Source organism: Meriones unguiculatus, chromosome 1 (genome assembly GCF_030254825.1).
Source record: "Meriones unguiculatus strain TT.TT164.6M chromosome 1, Bangor_MerUng_6.1, whole genome shotgun sequence".
NCBI classification, from domain to species: Eukaryota; Metazoa; Chordata; class Mammalia; order Rodentia; family Muridae; genus Meriones; species Meriones unguiculatus.
The window spans coordinates 27,627,193-27,639,607 of record NC_083349.1 but is presented as its reverse complement, the minus strand read 5'-3'; the positions used below and the strand labels follow the sequence as shown (position 1 = coordinate 27,639,607).

General features: G+C 46.2%; 1 protein-coding gene and 1 long non-coding RNA gene across 2 annotated transcripts; one reads left to right on the top strand and one right to left on the bottom strand.

The window, feature by feature from the left end:
- Positions 1-41: 41 nt before the first annotated feature.
- Positions 42-7,425, top strand: LOC110557473 (uncharacterized). The gene is made up of 3 exons (XR_002476955.2): positions 42-200; positions 2,095-2,317; positions 6,640-7,425. It is a non-coding gene; the product is annotated as an uncharacterized LOC110557473 (long non-coding RNA).
- Tut1 (terminal uridylyl transferase 1, U6 snRNA-specific) lies at positions 630-12,385 on the bottom strand. The gene is made up of 9 exons (XM_021651875.2): positions 12,196-12,385; positions 10,998-11,188; positions 7,067-7,382; positions 6,616-6,716; positions 3,264-3,730; positions 2,591-2,700; positions 2,359-2,469; positions 2,121-2,213; positions 630-1,796 (listed from the first exon to the last, which is right to left on the bottom strand). Exons 1-9 carry the CDS (start codon positions 12,275-12,277, stop codon positions 673-675), a joined length of 2,595 nt encoding a protein of 864 aa, XP_021507550.2. The 5' UTR covers positions 12,278-12,385; the 3' UTR covers positions 630-672.
- Between the last annotated feature and the right edge of the window lie 30 nt (positions 12,386-12,415).

Here is a 12,415-nt window from a genome sequence, read left to right as displayed (position 1 = left end):
ATCGAAAGCCTGATAGGAGCCGGAGGGGAAAGTGTGAGAACCTGGCGGAAGCACCGCCCCTCGACCGTTTATAGCGCCAGAGAACTGCAGCAACTGTGGCAAGAAGGGGTGGCAATTTACTAAATTCTTTTTGTTCCTGTTCGAGTTTTTGTATAAAGGGATGTCAGTACAGCTGGGGCCCATGGCCGAAACATCTGAAAGTAGGTCTACTCCGATTAAACTACCATGCCGTTAACTTTCACAACAAAGGCGGGTGGGGGAGGGCGGGTCCGGACCAACTTGCCGTGTCACCTGCACCTCTCAGGCTGAAGTGCGCCCAGAGGGTCAGGTAAGGCAGCCTAGTTTTGATACAGTAGTTTACACATAGCCAAATTTGAAAATCTCGTATCCAACTTGAGGACAATTTGAACTCCTTTTCGTGTTAAATGATAGAAACGCAAATTCTAAGCCCAAATTCGTGGTGGTTTCCCTGACCTGGGGCAGCAGGCCAACTGTGTAGGCACTGCCTATGAAAGTGGTATAAGGGGGGAAGAAAACCTCTGAGGTGGACATAACAGGGCTGCTTAGCGTGGCCAGGCAGGGCAGAGGGAAAAGGCGCAAAAAGGAGGAAATTAAAGGCGTCCAGTGTCTGTAGTAAATAAACTAGCAGCTTTATTCTTGAGGTTTGGCTCCTCACTTAAGGAGATTTTTAAATGCTTGAGGGAGAAAAACCTGTAGGAAATGATGAAGACCAGGGAACAGGCCTTGAGAATCCTGGAGTGGCGCCACAGTGAGCGTCTGCTCAGCTTGGGAGACAGATGCCACAAAGGTGAGGAGGGGCTCCCCCTCTGGCCTCTGTTGCTCACTGTTTGGTCCTTTCAGTTCCTGGGTTACACGAGCCTCCATTGCCAGCCACTCTGCTCCAGTGGTGGGGCATCGTTTGTCTGTCTCCTTGGCTTGTTGCTGTAATCGTCTCCTGGCACGCCGCCTCCCCTGCCACACTTGGTGCCATAAGGCACAGCGCCAGCTCACTGATGACGACTGTGATGCCTCTTTCCCTATCTCACCCTGAGACCCTTCTCCAGCCACTTCAGGTTCCATGGGCTTCTGCTCAAATGGCTTGTCTAGACACTCTGCAGTCATCAGGGGCAGCTCCCCTGGTGGTCCAGAGCTCAACAAGGCCCAGTCCTGAGGTGCCTCTTGCAACTCTATTACCATTTCTTCCACCTTGTTTTCACTGTTGTCCCCTGAACATCCCTGTGGCTCCTCTTTCTCTTCCTCACAGCTCTTTTCTTGCCCATCTACTCTCTGTCTTTTGTTTGTCCCTCCCAGGGAAGAGTCTTTGGTGCTGGCACCTTCTGACCGTGGTCTCTTGGTTCCCTGTTCTATGTGGCACCCAAGTGCTTCCCTTAACACACGGGCCACAGCCATAATTATCTCAGAAAAGGGGGCAGCGGGTAAAGGGATGAGCTTGGCAGACAGGAGGGAGCTAGGGGAGCTGGGCTGCAAAAGTGGGAGCAGTCCCCAGTCCCGACCCCGGGAGGACCGTTGCTGGTACTGCAGACTTCGGCAGTAACTGGCTGCTGCTCCACAACAGCTCTGAAGACGTTTAGCCACCCGGCTGGTCACATTGGCTGCAACATTGTGACTCAAGTCAAAGGGGTCCTGGAGATTCATGGGGCCAAGGCGCAGCCCTTCCCAGAGATCAGAAGCCAGGCCCCCTGCTACCAGCAATGCTTGACCTTCCCGCAGGGACAGCAGGGAGCCAGGAAGATTCCAGCAAGAAACACAGGAGAAGAACTGGGCCAGCAGGGAACCTGAAGGAGGCAGATTAGAAAAAGGGGGTCACCCAGAAGCCATAACTGGGATATCCCTGCAGCTACTTCAGTAGGACTTTCTTCCCTTCCTTGGGCTTCAGAAGTGTCCTGAGTAACCCAGCTCCTCAGCCAAGTCCTGCCCCAGATGATTGCTCTACAGAGGAGTGTAACTGGAAAATACATCTCTTACTTACCTGCCCAGGATACAGTTTTCAGCAGCCATGGGCTACTGTGAAGACCATGCCTTGCACACACAAATATATGTGTTCCCTGTTATTGAGCTTAATATCACTATCAGTTCTCTACTAGGTTCCCCAGACTCACTGAGAGGCTCTACGTTGGTGCTGGGCTCCAGTCTTGAGGCATCCTTGGGGAAACTACAGTCCCAGCCATCAACTTCTACCTGCTCCCCTTCACCTGTGACAGTAAGAAGAGAGGGTCAGCCTGTACGTAAGAAGACTGAGGAGGAACGGGTAGAAAAATGAGTGATGATCAAGATCTCATTCCAGAGCATCTGAAAGGTAAAGAGATAAAGCTGAGACAGTGACAGTAAAGGCTGTACCTGATCTCTGGGTGAGCTGGGCCACAGTAGGAAGCACTGGAGGGTCTCTGGTCTGAAGAAAGTAGATCACTAGCAGTGTCAAGGCGTAGTTATTGAGAAGGGGGCCGCCCCCTGAATAATAATAATTATAGTTAGGAGAAGTATTTACAAGCCCTCATTCCTGTACCCACCTCTTTTTTTTCTTACGTCTTCACCTGACACCAACTTGGGTCAAATCTGTCTTCATTCTCACCTGACAGCCCATTATGCTCAGCCCAACAACGTACAGTATACACAAGAGGCCGGACTCGACCATCCATCTCAGAGCAGAGATTTAGGAAACGGGAGTTGTATAAGGCCAGCCTAGGACATGAGAAACAAAGGTATTAGAATGTCCTAGTATTCCACCGTCTTTCATTACAGACTAGAACCAGCTAGAATAACACCAAGAGTTTCTCCCAAAGTTTTGCTGAAACACTGATCTTATGAGGGAGTATGCAAAAGAACATTGACTAGATCTAGGGATGTGGCTCAATGGTGGGACATTTGCCCAGCACTCATGAAGCCCTGTGTTGGATCCTGAGGATGGGGGAGGGGGACTATGTACCAACTGAACCTTGGCCAACAATACATTCCACATGTTCATCCTGTAAAGTCACCATTCATGCTGTTGATATAGGACTGCTCAACAGCAAGGTGTGGTAGCTCATGTCCTGACTTGGAGGGGCTTGTGCCTGCTGAACCGAGCTGCTTTTCCTTAGGTTCAGTCCTCCCTTCTTCCAGAAAGCCAGATAGGTGACATAATTGGGAGAAAGGAGGACTGAACCTAAGGAAAAGAAGCTCAGTTCAGCAGGCATAAGCCCCTCCAAGTCAGGACTCACTCCTCATACACCCCAGAACATTCCCGAACCCCAACACAAAAGTACCGGTTGCTGAGGGAGATGTCTCCATGAAGACCTGAAGGCCGATGACAGAATTTGACCACAGGGCGCCGGGCAGAGGGCACAGTTTGGACTCGGTACACTCCAGGGACACAGCCCCGGAGAATAGATCCCACCAGCTCTAGTACTGCTGCTGCCTCTTCCTTCTCATCCTTTGAGGTTTCTGCTACTTCTGGTGCCTTCCCCAGTTTTCCCTCTCCTCTGTCCTCCTGCAGTGGGGAAACTGGTGGCAGGGACTGGGGAGAAGTGACAGTGTCAGAGCCCAAAGCAGAGTCTGGTGTCTGTGGTGCCAGAGAAGAAGGGGTTTCAAAGTCCAGGGCCTCAGAATCTTGGAGAGAAGTTGGAGACAGTGAGTCCAGAGGAGAAGCTGGAGTACAGGCCAGTGCTTGAGGATCCAGAGAAGAAGCAAGGGCTGAGTCCAAGGATGGCGCCTCTGGAGCCTGTGGGGCTGGCTGTAGATGGAGAAAAAAGAATGAATGCCCCTCCTCCTCCACCTTCTAAGTACAGGCTTTACTCTGCAGCTTTACATACTCGTTCTCAATAGACTGAAGCCAGGCTGTGATGGTACACGCCTTTGAGCCCAGCACTCAGGAGGCGTATCTCTGAGTTAGGAGACCAGCCTGGTCTACACAGTACGTTCCAGGGCTGCCAGGGCTATGTACAGAAACCCTGTCTCAAACAAACAAAAAAGACAAGGCCTTACTATGTAGCTCAGGCTGACCTTAAACTTTATTTTATGTGTTGGATTTTTTACCTGCATATATGTCTGTACCACATGCAAGCAATGCCTGTAAAGGCCAAACAAGGATCTGCAACTGGAATTATAGACAGTTTTGAGCTGCCATGTTTGTGCTGGGACTCCAATCCTTGTCCTCTTGAAGAGCAGCTGATGCTCTTAATCATTGAGGCTTCTTTCCAACCCCACGGCCTCTTAACTTTTCACAGTCCTCCTGTCTCAGCCTCCCAAGTATTGGAATTTAGAGTCATGCTTTAAATTAACCTGATAAGCAGGGCTGTCCAGAAGACTACCAAAACATACAGCCTGTTTCTGTTGCCTTGGTTGCAGCCCCCTTCCCCAGCTCCCTGAGGTAGAAGTTAAGTGCCTACTGCAGAAGACACCAGGCATTTCAGAAACGGTGCCCAGAAACCCCTGAGCTGGAACTGACCTGAATGCCTCCTCCCTGAAGACTAGCTGTCGTGGTACCAGAAGGCACCATTCAAGCTTCCAAAAGAGGAAAGGAGCAAACACCTCCTACCCAGCTATGACATCTATGAACCACATCAACAACTAGCACGGCAGGGTAGCCCTAAGAGTGCAGTGGTGGCTCACATATTTGACAGTAACTAGCAGCTTGCTTGCTTGCTTGGATAGTTTGGTTTTTTGAGACAGGGTTTCTCTGAGTAGCCTGTTCCGGAACTCACTATGTAGACCAGGCCAGCCTCAAGAGATCCGCCTGCCTCTGCCTCCCAAGTTCTGGGATTAAAGGTGTGTACCACCACCACCAAGTAGTAGTAGCTTTCTAACTGGACTTAGAACCTCTTCAACCAGAGATTATTCATGCCTGGGAATGGAAACCTATCAACTACTTGGTGTTAGTGAAGTCATCTTAGAGGAGAACCTACAACTACTACTTTATTAAACCAGTATAATCCCTAACAACAATCCACACATTTGTCCTTATACCCACAGATAAGTGTAGTCTACACCCCACATCAATGTAACTTCTCTTTGCAAGAGATTAAAAAAAAAAAAAAAAACCACAGCCAATTAAAATGCAGAGTTAAGGAACCCAGTCACAATAGAGTACATCTACAAAACTCTCCTGCACCTAAGGCTCAAGGGACATTGTGAAAGGAACAGAAAGATGATAAGAGCCAAAGGATCGTTTCTCCTAGTATAATGCCAAAACTACATAAGACTCACCAACATGACTGCCCAAATGTGAGCTCAACAAGGACACAACACCAGTGGACATAACAAAGTGGAAAGGGAAAAGCCCACACCTATGAAAAGTCAACACTATCCCTGCCCAAATGAACTCAGCAGGTTGTATTTATGATCATACATTTATACATATGTAAGCTTTAAAGAAAAGTGTATTAACCTGAGGGGCAGTTGGAGGGGAGAAATGCAAATGTAGTGCACACACATGAGATTTTTAGACAATAATTTCAGGAGAAGGTACAGGGCTGTGGCCCAGTGTGGTAGGACATATTTCTAACCACTAATCCTAGCTGGAAATGGTGCTATCTGCCTACAATCCCAGCACTTGATAGGGTAAGGCAGGAAGATCATTGGTTTGTAGCCAGCCTGAGCTACACAGTAAGTACCAGGACAGTCAGGACCACATAGTTAAAACTCTGTCTCAGAAACAAGACAGCTTAGTGGCTACACTGCTGTTCTTGCAGAGGAACCAGCTTCAGTTCCCAGCACCCAGATGGTGACTAACATCACCTAAAACTCAAGGGATCTGACACCCTCTTGGGACCTCCAGAAGCATCAAGCATACATGTGGTGCACATATGAATGTGTACACAAGACAAAATAAATCTAGAGAAAAAAAAAAAATGCATGTACAAAGGCCCAGAGTTCAACCCCAGCACAACAAAGAAAACATCCTCTCTGGAGGAGGGAGGTTTACAGGAAATTCTATTTCTGCTCAACCTTCCTAAGAACTTAGAACAGCTCTGAAGAGGAACTATGCATAAGAAAAAAGAAAAAAAAAAAAAAAACTTTCCCACTGTGGAAACAATCTGTAAGTTATATATTACAAAGCACAAGTAAAGACCTGACATAGCAGCTGACGCCTGCAACCCTAGCATGTCTGCAGAGGCAAAAAGGCCAGTGTGGGCTGCACAGTCTCAACCACCCCTCTATGCAAATAAGTAAAAAGATAATCCTCAAATTACCTTACTGTATATCTGTTTATATATTTGCTCCAAATAAGCAAGGAAGAACATGGTGATACATGCCTTTAATCTCAGCACTCAGGCAGATCTCTGAGTTCGAGGCCAGCCTGGTATACTGAGTAAATTCCAGAACAGCCAGGCCTACATAGAAACTGTCTCAAAAAACAATCAAAACAAAGAAACTAAAAGAATAAAAACCCAATCACATAGAATTTTTAAATTTTTTTTTCTTCTTGTCACAACTGTTATCTACCCCATGCCAACTCATTGTATCTAATGCACATCCATATTCTCATTTCCACAAGTACAGTTAGGCCTCTGCATAAGTATTATTATGTCCATTTTATGAATGTCACACTAAAACATGAGAGTTTGGGTAAAGCATTTGCCTAAAGTCATATGAGTGCACGCTCCCCTGATCACTCACTTGGGTCTCTTCTGTATCACCCAGGTCCAAGAAGAGGTCAAGATCACAGCCATGAACATCAAAGCTGTTTATAGAAGAGCCAAAAGGATGGACCACACAACCTAGGTACCAAAGAACAAAGTTCAAAAGACATTAGGGAACTGGTAAGATGGCTCAGGTACTTGCCACCAAGTCTGATAACCGGAGTTCAATCCCCAGAACCCACGCGGTGGAAGAGAGCCAACTCCTAAAAGTTACTCTCTGACCTCCATAAGCATGTGTGTTACTTATGTGCACATATAATAAAGAGGTGTAAAAAGACAGGTCTCCATTCAAGAACATACTGGGGTACAGAGATGGAAGAGCAAGCAAATGAAACACCTACAGCTGAGGGAAGACTGAGAGTTCAAACATGGGGGCAGGGAGAGCGTTAGAGGTATGAGAGAGAGCTGACTTACAGCAGGGCACTCACCAGGGAAGAACTCTGTGAAGACCTCCTGCATCAGAGCCACAACAAGGTTTCGAAGCTGCCGCTCAGCCTCAGACAACTCCCTCAGTTCCACAAGCTTTACCATCTGTGCCTCCACATCTGGGACCTCTGCCAGTACTCGGGCCAGCTGGTGACTATTTGAGTCCGCTCCTTTGAGAGACTTGGAGGCTGGGCTCTGGAACTCCTTCTGTTCTCTTGGCCGGACACGTAGTCCATGTGCCCCCAGCCTGTGCTTGGGCTGTGATAAGACAGCCTCCTTTGCACTTATGTCTCCCATTTCCACGATGGCAAACACCCCCTGGAAAACCACACAGGAGCAAGGATGATGTTTTGACAATCAAGAATCCAAGCATATGTTTTTGTTTTGTTTTTCAACAGAGGGTTTCTCCGTGTAGCCTTGGCTGTCCTACAGGCTGGCCTTGAACTCATAGAGATCCACCTGCCTCTGCCTCCCAAGTGCTGGGATTAAAGGCGCGTGCTTCACCATGCCCGGGTTCCAAGCCTATGTTTTTTTTTTTTTGTTGTTTTTTTTTTAATATTTATTTATTTTATGTATAAGAACACTCTGTTTTCATGCACACCAGAAGAGAAAGTTAGATTCCATTGTAGATGGTTGTGAGCCATCATGTGGTTGCTGGGAATTGAACTCAGGACCTCTTGGAAGAGTAGTCAGTGCTCTTAACCGCTGAGCCATCTCTCCAGTCCCCCAAGCCTATGTTTTAACAGTAGATAAGAATCTTTGAAATGGGAACCAGCTCATATACTGGGAATATTTACTTGTTTTTGGAAGAGGAAACATACTTAGTTAGATGAGTAATCTTCACCATTATCCCATACATTTTTATTCTAGGCTGCCAATTAAAATGTCATCTATTATCTTTTATGCTTCATGATGAGTTGATTTCACAGGTTAAAATAAGACTCACCAAGCCATGGATGGTGGTATATGCCAGTAATCCTAGACTCAGGAGGTAGAGACAGGGCCTAGTAAGAAGGCTCAGGCAGTTAAAGGCACATGCCACCTAGCCTAATCTTAAGTTTGAGGCCCCTGAGTCCAACATGGTGGAAGCAGACCACTAACTACTGAAGATCGCTATCTGCCTTCCATATCTGTGCCATGCATGTCCCCTGCTCTCCTACCACAGACACACTAAACAAATAAAATGTAATTAAGGGGCTGGAGTGATGATGCCTTAGAGGTTAAGAGCACTTACTGCTCTTTCAAATGACCTGGTTTGGTCCCAGCACCTCCATGGCAAGTCACAAGCATCAGTTATTCCAGCTCTAGGGGATACAATGCCCTCTTCTGACCACCAAGGGCACCAACCACCCACAAACATGCAGGCAAAACTCATACATGTAAGGCTTTTTAAAAAATTTAAATGTACAAGGTGCAGTGGCACTCACCTATGATCCCATGCTCTGGGAGACAGAGGCAGGTGGATCTCTGTGAGTTCGAGGCTAGCCTGGTCCACAAGGTGAGTTCAGGACAGTCAAGGCCACACAGATAAACCCCCAGGGTGGGGGTGAGGGACAAATTAAAATTAATTTTAAAAATTTGAAAGGAGGCTGGAAAGATGGCTCAGCCGATAAGAGCACTGCCTGCTCTTCCAGAGGTACAGGTCCTGAGTTCAATTCCCAGCAACCACATGGTGGCTCATAACCACCTCTACTGAAATCTGAGCCCTCTTCTGGCATGCATGCAGGCATACATGTAGATAAAGCACTCATACATAAAAGAAAAAAAAATCTTTAAAAAAATTTTTAAAGGGTTTAGAAAGATGGCAGTTAAGAGTTTGGTTCCCAATACCCATGCCAGCTAGCTCACAAACACTTATGACTCCAGTTCTAGGGGATTTGATGCCCTCTTCTAGAGTCAAAGGCACTTGTACACAAACCCACACACAGACAAGCAGATGTAAACATAATTTAAAACAAAAAAAACCTTAGCCAGGTACAGTGGCACACACCTTTAATTCCAGCACTTGAGAGAATACAATAGGCTAATCTCTGTGAGTCTGAGGCCAGCCTGGTCTACCTATCAAGTTCCAAGACAGACAGGGCTACAGTGAGAGACCCTGTCTCAAAAAAACCAACAATAAAATCTTTTTGAAAAGGGGAACAATGGGAAGGAAGATCAGGAGTTCAAGGCAGCCTCAGCTACACAGCAGGTTTGAGGCCTGCCTGCAAGATGTACAGTTTAGTCTCAAAAAAACAACAAAGCATAACTTTTTTCTGACTCTTTTAGCAATAAAAATCCATGGAAGGGGCTTCTCTCTTCTCTGTTCTCCCTTTCTGTATCTCTCCACCTCTTTTCCCCTCTCTCTCTCCCTACCCCTGCCACTTTCAGTAAACATGCATATATGTATATATGAATATATATTCTTTTATATGCATGTATATGCAAGGGATTCCATATGTGTAATTCTGGAGAAATGGTTCAGTGATTAAGAACACTTGTTGCTCTTAAAAAAGACTGGAATTCTGTTCCCACCATATCAAACAGCTTGTAAACACCTACAACTCCAGTTCCAAATAATCCAGTGCCCTCTTTTGGCCTTAGCAAACGTGTACTCACATACACATGACCACATACAAACACCCACAGAAAAACCTTTAAAAAAAAAAAATTCATGTTGGGGTAAAATTCTTGCCACCTGATTTCAATCCCCTGAACACATTGTAGGACAGAGCAGACTCCCAAATGTCCTCTGGCACCCACATTTGCACCACTGACCATACATGTGCAAACTTTTAAATATTTTTGAAAGAATAAAATTTTTTAAAAAGAATCCACAATGGGCTCAGAATGCAGTTCATTGGTCGTCTAGTATGCATAGTCTTGGATTCAAGCCTTAGCACCAGAATATAACACGATTTTTAAAAACCATGCTACTGCTGATATAAACACATAAAGTCTATCATAAACCCTGTTTTCAAGGAACTTACCAACAATGTAGGATTACCAACAATATGATAACTAGAATGCTGTGATATCGGTGAGCTGAACAGAGCTGAATAAGTATAAATATTTGCGTATATCCACATATGCACATATATACCTTTTTTAAAGGTAAAACATTAGGATCAAGGCTAAGGGGCTTGATCATGACTGCTGAGGGGCAAAGAGCAGTTCTTTTTATGTCATTTGTTCCTGTAGACAGGCACCTGCTATAAAGACTGTAATGTCAAGATAAAGACATATTCAAACATAGAGAAAAAAAAACTGATACCAACAAACCCCTACATCCTGTCGACTAGTTTTCAACAGGGTAATGAGACCAATGGGAAAAGAATGAGCTTATAGACAAATGATGCTGGGACAAATGAACAGTCATGAACAAAAGAATGTTGGACCCTTCATATCATACACAAAAAATTACACGCTGTCTTCACAGTCCACAGGCATGAGTCACAGGAAATGACTGATAAAAGATAAGGGGATGGTTTGGAGCTAGAGACCACTTCCCTAGCATTCAGAAGTTGCCAGGTTCAATTCCTAGAACTGAAAGAAAAGGGAGGTGGTAGGGGTAAGAGAGAACAGAGCAAGAGGTTTGATCATTCTTTGATCCCAGCACCGTGGAGGCAGAGGCAGGTAGATCTCTGAGTTCAAGGCCAACCTGGTCTACAGAGCCAGCCAAAGTTACATGATGAGCAACCTGACTCAATGATGATAATAATAATAATAATGTTTGATAAACAAATCCCCCATAATTAACTCTGGTGAATGGATATCAAAGGAGTGGAGGTGTCAGAAGCTCACAAAACTAAACTTTTGTGAATTGTTTCCAAGAACAAGTTCTGTAATGTCTACCAACCCACATTAGGAAGCTGCCAAAACAGGCTACTGGTTTCTCTCGCCATCTGAAGCTAACCCATCTGACCCATTAACCCCAGAGCCATTCAACTCTACCTTGTCCTTGTCCATGACAATATTGGCCACTGGGCCAAATGCCTGGAAATACTCAGAAAGCTGAGCAGAACCCACATCCCTGGGAAAGCCACTGACAAACACACTTCGAAGTCCCTGGGCCTTCCTGGTAGCTCGTAGTTGTACCAGATCCCGGTGCTTCCGGCCTTTCAAGTGGGCATCTAGGCTGGGTCCTGTAGAGGCAAGTGTGAGACATAAGCATATAAAGTAGCCCTTAGTATACCTGTCCCCTTGCTTTGCTTTATACATATGGAAATTCTCTGTGCCTTCAAAGACAAAAGGTGACACTGGAACAGAGTTGTGACTCTTTCCACACTTGTAGTGGAAAGTTTTGGTGTCTTTATGTAAACATGTTTTTGTTTTAATCCCAGGTGTGGGGTATGAGGCTGCTCCAGATTGTCCACAGCAGCAAACTATTTGTCTCATGCAGGCTCTGAGAGGGGCTCTTTGGCATCTGCAGATAGTTTAATTCTGAGGACTCTGGAGAGGGAATAAATGCCAGAGCCCAGAGAGAAAGAGGGTCTCTGAGAAAGAAGAGGCCTCCGAGAAGGATGCTGGTGCTTCCCCGCGCCCCACACTGTTCCTGGCTGCAGTTCATTCACAAAGCCCCAGAAGACCCTGTTCAGGGAAAATCACAATTCCAGACGTCAGAGGTAGGATCTGAGGTGTCACTGAACTGCTCACGATGTCACAGAATGACCTAGTCTACCTTTCTAAAATCCTTTCCTCACTGGCACCTTCAGCACTCATTCAGGCCATGCTGTTTCACTCAACCTCGCCTCTGGAGAGCTCCTCCATTGAGGATTACTGCTTTCTCTGTGATGCCTCAGCTCTGTAAATCATATCCATGGTGTACTGAAACTGTCTCAGACCAGTGAGTTCCAGAATCCTCTTTCCTACTCCAGAGACCAGAAGAGCACAGGCACAGAGAAGGGATGCCCGATAGATGATTTTAAAGGGGATAATGAAACTTTCACTACGGAGATTTTGCATGGGGAAACATCCCCCACTCTGCGGGACGTGCTAAATGAAAACAGGTGGACAACCCTTGCGGCAGCAATATATATATATGTGTGTATGTGTATTTATGTACACACATATATAAACCAGATAACCCTAACTTTCACTAGCCTACAAATAAAGCCTGCAACACCCCCCACACCCACTAGCCACCGCTTACGGTTGGCTGTAGTAACGTCGCAGAGGCAGCAGCGAAAGCGGCCACGCGGCAGCGATATGACATCCGAATCCACCGCCGCCATAGCGACTCTCCGGTGCGGACCGCCCAGGAGCTAGTCCGCGATCACCGGAACTCACAGCTAAAAATCACAAAGTGCGGGGAACCTACTTCCGTCAGTGCTTCGGGAAGTGACGTCGTGTCCTACGCTAGCACAGTCCTC